The 7287-nt window shown below is 41.3% G+C and overlaps 1 protein-coding gene across 2 annotated transcripts in view; it reads right to left on the bottom strand.

Moving 5' to 3' along the window:
* Positions 1-447: 447 nt before the first annotated feature.
* Positions 448-7287, bottom strand: part of LOC116400569 (nebulette-like) — a 14469-nt gene continuing 7629 nt past the window's right edge. Inside the window, exons 8-21 of one of the 2 annotated variants that reach the window (XM_031878476.1) lie at positions 7110-7220; positions 6914-7027; positions 6540-6650; positions 6339-6449; positions 5803-5913; positions 5610-5720; positions 4971-5081; positions 4053-4163; positions 3230-3340; positions 2407-2517; positions 1957-2061; positions 1688-1798; positions 999-1109; positions 448-831 (exon numbers count right to left, since the gene is read on the bottom strand). In XM_031878476.1, coding sequence (XP_031734336.1) covers positions 715-831; positions 999-1109; positions 1688-1798; positions 1957-2061; positions 2407-2517; positions 3230-3340; positions 4053-4163; positions 4971-5081; positions 5610-5720; positions 5803-5913; positions 6339-6449; positions 6540-6650; positions 6914-7027; positions 7110-7220 — 1557 coding nt within the window. In that variant the 3' untranslated portion in view covers positions 448-714. Of the gene's footprint in view, positions 832-998; positions 1110-1687; positions 1799-1956; positions 2062-2406; positions 2518-3229; positions 3341-4052; positions 4164-4970; positions 5082-5609; positions 5721-5802; positions 5914-6338; positions 6468-6539; positions 6651-6913; positions 7028-7109; positions 7221-7287 lie in introns of both variants that reach the window. The other variant, XM_031878475.1, reaches the window with a different exon arrangement.

A 7287-nucleotide genomic window follows, 5' to 3' on the forward strand; every position in this document is an offset into this window, starting at 1 on the left:
CACACACACACACACACACACACACACACACACACACACACACACACTGCTTCACTCTATAACTATAGATTGACTGAGAACCTGCCATCTGATAAAAATAGTTCATAATTTTAATTTCTCTTTAATCAGCTAGGTGAACAGATTTCATCCACTGACAAAGTCCATGAGTGGTGACTGAAAGCTCTGGAAAATTTCCTTTAAAGCTAAAGAACTTTTATCTCTGGGTCTGGGTCTGTCCACGGTGGACCGGTCTCTGCTGGAGGATCTGGGTCTGTCCACGGTGAGCCGGTCTCTGCTGGAGTCTGAGCTGAAGGAGGTTCTGGTGAACCTGCATGACTTCATCTGGTTTCACCAGAATCCGACCCGGTGGCTCCGATGACGAGCATCAAGAATAACTCTATAGAAACAGACCATCTTCTCTCTGATGGTCTCTCTACTGATGGAGGTCTGATAGAGGATCAGGACTACACTGAGACTGGTTCACATAGAGGATCAGGACTACACTGAGACTGGTTCAGAACCAGTTCAAAGTTCCTCATAGTGACTTTAAGTGGATCTTGTGCTGAGAGTTGCAATAACAACAACATGTCTCATGTTTCTCTAAATATCAAATATTATTATCGAATCAGGATGATGTGCATTGTAAAAACTTGAGGATCTACTTTTGCTGCTTTAACGTCGTATCTAAAATGTGCGGCTGTGAAGCAGCTTTGCTCATACTTGGCTCTGCATGTCGGTGAGCTCTCGGGCGAACTGCGTCTCCAGAGTGTCGGACAGCTGGTGGTAAACTGGACATGATGACTGCTTCTTCACCGCCTCTTTGTACGAGATCTGCAGGACACAGAAGGGATGAATGAGACATCTGAGATCAAACAACAACTTCTAAAACATGCAGAAACTCGAGGGAGGTTTGGTGGGTTTGCATGTTTATGAGTAAACTTTAATCTATATTTCACGAACACAGGAGAGGATTTCTACTGTTTTTGTTCCATGTTTACCTGACTCTGCAGCTGCGAGGCCTCTTTAGCGTGTTGCGTCTCCAGAGTTTCAGGAAGTCGGTGATAAAGAGACGTTGACGTCTGCTTCTTACCGGCCTCTTTGTATTTAGCCTGAGAGACACAGTGAGGATTCAGGTTTCGTGCTGAAAGTCTCATGTCTGTAGACTCTAAATACATTTACACTTTTCCTGAACCTAACTAAATATTTCACGATCGTTTCCTGAAGCTAACAAAGTATTTCACAATCTTTTATTAAACCGAATTAAATATTTCACAATCTTTATCTCAACCTAACTAAATATTTCACGATCGTTTCCTGAAGCTAACAAAGTATTTCACGATCTTTTTGCTCAACTTAACTAAATATTTCACGATCTTTTATTAAACGTAACTAAGTTGTTTCCTGAGAAGACGGAAGTTTATTTTGAAAAGACTGTTTTCAAGTAACGAGCGGAAATCGACACTTGTCACTCTTTGTTGCTGGACTTTCGTAGGAATGTGAAATGAGGAGTAACTTTTCGTACGATATCATACGAACCGTTGTACGAAGATACATAGGACGGGAAAAACGAAATACCCATCATGTGTTGTGCTGCAGCTCACTCATCTTTAATAAATCAAAGGCTTCATCCTGTGTGGATGTGTTGGCAGTAAATTCCTAGATCTATGAAGTCTGCATTGTAACTCACCTCACTCTGCATGTCCGTGAGCTGCTTAGCATGCTGGGTGAGGATGGTGTCGGGGAGCACAGAGTACAGACTGACGCTCATCTCCTTCTTACCCTCCTCTTTGTACTTGACCTTGTGAGGAAAAGAAGAAACACAGCCCAGAGATGAGCTCTCTTACTACAGCAGAACATCATCTGAAACACAGTCTCTATCTCTGTGTGTTAATCGGTCAAATATAGATGTATGAATACCACAAAATCCCAACGTTTTGTTGCAGAAAGCGTTCGTACCTCGCTGAGCATCTCCGTCTGCTGCCTGGCGAACTGAGTGTCATTGGTTTCTGGCATCAGGTGGAACAGACTGGAGTCTTTCTTTAAACTCTGCTTGTACTTCAGCTGCAGTCACACGTGGTCAAAACACACAACAACAATCACTTCATGTGGTTCGGCTTATAGAGAACAAACATCACCAGATCAGAGAGGAAATAGAAGCAGAATAAAACACATCGACATGCTGAGGAAAAGGTGCTTGACCTGGTGAACAAAGCTGCAAATTAAAGACACATCTGTCTTAGAGGGAGTGTTGTACAGATTGAACAGTTGTCAGATAATACAAGAAGACAGGTGAGTAAGCTGCAGAGCTGAATTTAAGACCCTAACCAGCTTCAGGTGCATCACCACCTCTGATCGTAGCTGTCAATTAAGAACAGTGAGTTCCAGATATTGTGTGTGTTTGTGTACCTGACTCTGCAGATGTGAAGCCTCTTTAGCGTGCTGCGTCTCCAGAGTCTCTGGTAGAGTCGAGTACAGAGAGCTGCTCACTCCTTTCTTTGCTGCTTCTTTGTACTTCATCTAAAAAAACAAATGAGCTTGTTGCTTCAAACCGCTTTCCAATCACACTTCCTCTTTAAAAACCTACTAAGTCATGAGGACTCCAAATGTGTCCAGACCTGTTGTCTCTGAGCTTCTGTCCAGTTAAAGAATTACTCTACAGGGTTAATATTTAATGAAAAAAACGAATAAACGTGAAATAAACACTATTTATATTTCTCTTTTCGAATTGTTTTTTACTTATTTTTTTTTTATTATACATTTTTTAATACTTTGGGACTTTATTATCTGAATTTCTGAGTTTTTTTGACGCAGATTTATGACTTGAAAATTTCAGAAAATATTCAAGTTTTTTTTCGAAAAATTTAATTAAAAAAAACAACTCTCCTCCCTTATCTCCATATTTTTATCTCTTTTATATTTTTTTAATACACCGTTGTGGTTTTGACATCACGAGATACTGAATAATAAAAATAATTTATAGTATTGAAGAGAAGTGCTGACGTAAGAGAAACACTGAAATATAAAGTTGAGTGTCGTCGGCGTAGCGGTGAACGTCTGATTCAGCATTTATTCACCTGGAATCAGATTTTAAACGTTTATCTTTGTCAGGACAACTTTGGGTTCCACTTTGTCTTCAGAGGACGCCACTAATCATGAGGACAACATTTAGGAGGATGAAAACTTTGGTAACATTTTACAGGATGTGTGAAGAGCTTCAGTCTCCGCTCACCTCGCTCTGCAGCTCAGAGACCGTTTTAGCGAACTGAGTGTCGGCTGTTTGTGGAAGCTGAGAGTAGAAACTGTGAGAGAGGCTCCTCCTCCCGTCCTCCTTGTACTTGTTCTGGAAAAGATGGAAAACAAAGAGATGAGTTTGATTTATAATCAAGATATTGACATATATTATGAAAAACTGCAAATTCTGATTTAAGTGACAAATTTTCCAGAAAAAACTGAAAGATTATCTCAGAGAACTTCATAATTTTCTCTGAATATGACCCCTCTGCCCCGGCTCCCTGATTTATTAATACTTCCACCTACAATGGCCTTAATATGTTGTTGTATCTGAGCCCATTGGTTCCAACTGAAGACGCAAATCTTCAAAAACACATACTTTCAAACAAACACGAGGACATGAGAGCATTTGTTCGGGGGCTATTTTCAGCGTCGGATTAATCCATGTTTGGTGCTTTAGTGAGTCACCTAGTGTGTTTTTAATGGAGCTTTATAACACAAAGGATTTAATGACAGAGATGTCAGCAGAATGTTCCTTTAAGTCCTGGTGAATTAGATCAAACTGGCCTTTTTACAACCTAAAGGCTCTTGAGAACATATTTAAGTAACTTCTAGACTCCAGTGACATTTCTTAACTACACCAAACATCACACTGTCTAAGTGCAAATACCCACAGGACTTTTCGTACTGTGAGGACATCTGGGATACTTTAACGAACTGTATGAAGGGCATCTTTCAGTCAAAGCTTGGGTCTCAATACTTATCACACATTCCCTGAGAGGTATCTTCATGTACTCTGTGTTTCCTGTGTTTCTCTGTACCTCGCTCTGCATGCTGGTCATCTCTCTGGAGAAGCTGGTGTCAGACGTGTCAGGCAGAGTGGAGTACAGCGAGCTGGCCGTCTCCTTCTTCACGTTCTCTTTGCATTTGATCTGAAATATGAAAACGTTGTGTTGTGTAGGAAATTTGGGTTTAGAACTGTGCTTTAAGAAATTATAATAGAAGTGTTTAATAATTCATAATTAACAAATCATAATTAGAAGTGTTTTGGAATAAATAATTAGAAGATTCATAATTGTAGAAGTGTTTTAGAATTTGTAGTTAGAAATGTATCTTAGTAGAATTTGTAGCACCTTTAGATCTATGCTTGTGAAACTTGTGGTTTTTGCCAAAAGTTGCAAAACCTTATCTTTATATAGTATGTTTATCATGGAAGTGTTAAGCCATAAAAGACAGTCATTGAATGTATTAAACTGTAAAGAGTAGCGGAGGGATAGACAGAGATTTCTAGACAGGCAATTGCAGCGGACGCAGAAGGAGCATCACCCGAGCCAGGGGGGTCCTAGCTGGCAGAGAGAAGGAGGAGCCAGCTGGATTTAGCCAATAGGAACTACGGACATTATGGTATGTTTTTTGAACTATGTAAGGCGGGAGAGAAAGAACTTCCGGTCTCTTGCTCCTGTTGCACGGGTTGGGTGGTAACGCTTTCTGGTGAGCGGGTCATATTGTGTGTAACTGTAAATAATGTACTTCACTATGCATTTGTTTTAGCTTCAGAAGTATTAAATGTTTTGTTCATAATTGAAACCGGCTGTCTTTGTGTAAGAGGCTGGATCACATGCGGTTTCCCCACAGTCTAGAGGTTCCTTGAACCTAACAGTTGCAATATTGGTGGTTTGGGTGAGAACCAATCAACTCTTAGAAATGTGAGAGTAGAGAAGCCGTTGATTGGTTCTGACCTCGCTGAGCAGCTCTGCAGCTTCTTTAGCGTGCAGCGTGTCCATGGTGTGAGGGAGGAGGGAGTACAGAGACGTCCTCGCCTCCTTCTTACCCGCCTCCTTGTACTTGTTCTGCAGATATGAGACAGTTTAACGTTAAACATCACAATGTGAAATAAAGTTTATATCCATAAAGTTCTATAAATAAAGACATTGATGTGTTTCTAGTCTCTGACCTCTGATCATGTCTCATTGTAAACAACCAATCAGTGTTTAAACCAGCAGGAGGAGAGCTAGTAACGTTAGCATCACCGCTAACGGCTAACCAACAGGAGGAGAGCTAGTAACGTTAGCAGCACCGCTAACGGCTAACCAACAGGAGGAGAGCTAGTAACGTTAGCAGCACCGCTAACGGCTAACCAACGGAGGTTCACTTCAGTTACATTATGATGCCTTCAGGCTCGTGAAAACGTGATCTCTGATCCGAACCGTGAGTTCTTTTATCCGTTGCACCTCTAGTTCTAATCAAAGTCCACATAAGTCTGCGTTGGGAGGACTTTCACCCAGGAGACCGCTGTTTGTGTCGCTGTGAAACCAAAAGTAATTTATTTAAAACTTTGTTGCATTGGAACGTAATTTCTAGGAGACAAGGTTGCGTACCTCGCTCTGCAGCTCAGACAGATGTTTGGCCAGCTGTGTCTCGGTGGTCTCTGGGAGCTGATGGTACAAACTGCTCTGGATCTGCTGCTTCACACCTTCTTTATACTTCACCTGCAGGAGATCCACGTTATCTACTATTTCTAATTATTAATATATATAATGTTAGAAACAGAGAAGAGAGTCGTCTGAATACCTCACTCTGCAGGTTCGACGCCTCTTTAGCGTGTTGGGTGTCGATGGTCTCCGGCAGCAGAGAGTACAGGTTGATGCTCATCTCCTTCTTACCCTCCTCTTTATACTTCACCTGCAATAATGCAGTAATACCATATATAATAATATCATAATAATACAGTAATAATACAGCAATAATACAGTAATAATACCGTAATAATACAGTAATAATACCGTAATAATACCATAATAATACAGCAATAATACCATAATAATACAGCAATAATACCATAATAATACCATAATAATACAGCAATAATACCATAATAATACCATAATAATACAGTAATAATACCATAATAATACAGTAATAATACCGTAATAATACCATAATAATACAGTAATAATACCATAATAATACAGTAATAATACCATAATAATACCATAATAATACCATAATAATACCGCCAGATATAGAGATCAGCTGTTTAGAGGGTATGATTTAAATGTTTCACATCTATTCTCATTATTTCCTGCCTAAGATCTTCGTGAACGTACCTCACTGAGCAGCTCAGACACTTCTCTGGCGTGAGCCGTCTCCAGGGTCTCCGGCAGAAGAGAGTACAAACAGGAGTTCACGCCCTTCTTACCCGCCTCCTTGTACCGCATCTGTAAAATAAAACACATCTGAATCAGCGGCATGTTTTGTTTTTGTTCCGACAGCGTCGGCTTTGATTTGCGGCTGTAGCAGCGTCTCACCTCGCTCTGCAGCTCAGAGACACTTTTAGCAAACTGAGTGTCGGCGGTCTGAGAGAGCTGAGAGTAGAAGCTCTGAGAGAGTCTCCTCCTGCCGTCCTCCTTGTATTTACTCTGAGAGAAGAACCAGAACCAGTTCAGTCAGGGACAGGTTCAACTCTCTCACTGTCACAGGTTTATGGATCATCTTGTTGTTGTCTTTGTGTAACTCTGTAAAGGCCCAGTTCACTCTTTCAAATATAATACTAATCCCTGTGCAGGAATCTCACCCACCATGATGTTTGTTAGAGTCATGACCACGTCAGGCTCAATGTGAGGCTGCTGACTGACTTAAATAGTCTCAGAGTAAACAGAATGACATTTAAACTCTATTGTACCTTGCTCTGCATCTCCGTCATCTCTCGGGCAAACTGGATGTCCGAGGTGTCGGGCAGCTGAGAGTAAAGAGACGATGGAGCTCCTTTAACCAGCACCTTAGGGCGGTAATTCACCTGAGAGAGAGAACGTGAGGCGTCACTACTGCAGGTTCTCCTGGCTCAGACTACATTACCCATAAACCCCGTGTTTGTGTACCTCACTGTGCAGCTGTGACATCTCCAGAGCGTGTTGTATTTCTGGAGTGTCGGCGAGTTGAGAGTAGAGAGAGATGGAGGCCGTCCTCCTCCCGTCCTCTTTGTACTTGTTCTGGAACACAACTAGGAGTTAGAGGTACATGTAGTACTTTATACTGTACTACACCTCAGAGGTACAT

The sequence above is a fragment of the Anarrhichthys ocellatus genome, unplaced genomic scaffold (genome assembly GCF_004355925.1).
Source record: "Anarrhichthys ocellatus isolate YVR2014 unplaced genomic scaffold, GSC_Weel_1.0 scaffold182, whole genome shotgun sequence".
Classification (NCBI taxonomy): Eukaryota; Metazoa; Chordata; class Actinopteri; order Perciformes; family Anarhichadidae; genus Anarrhichthys; species Anarrhichthys ocellatus.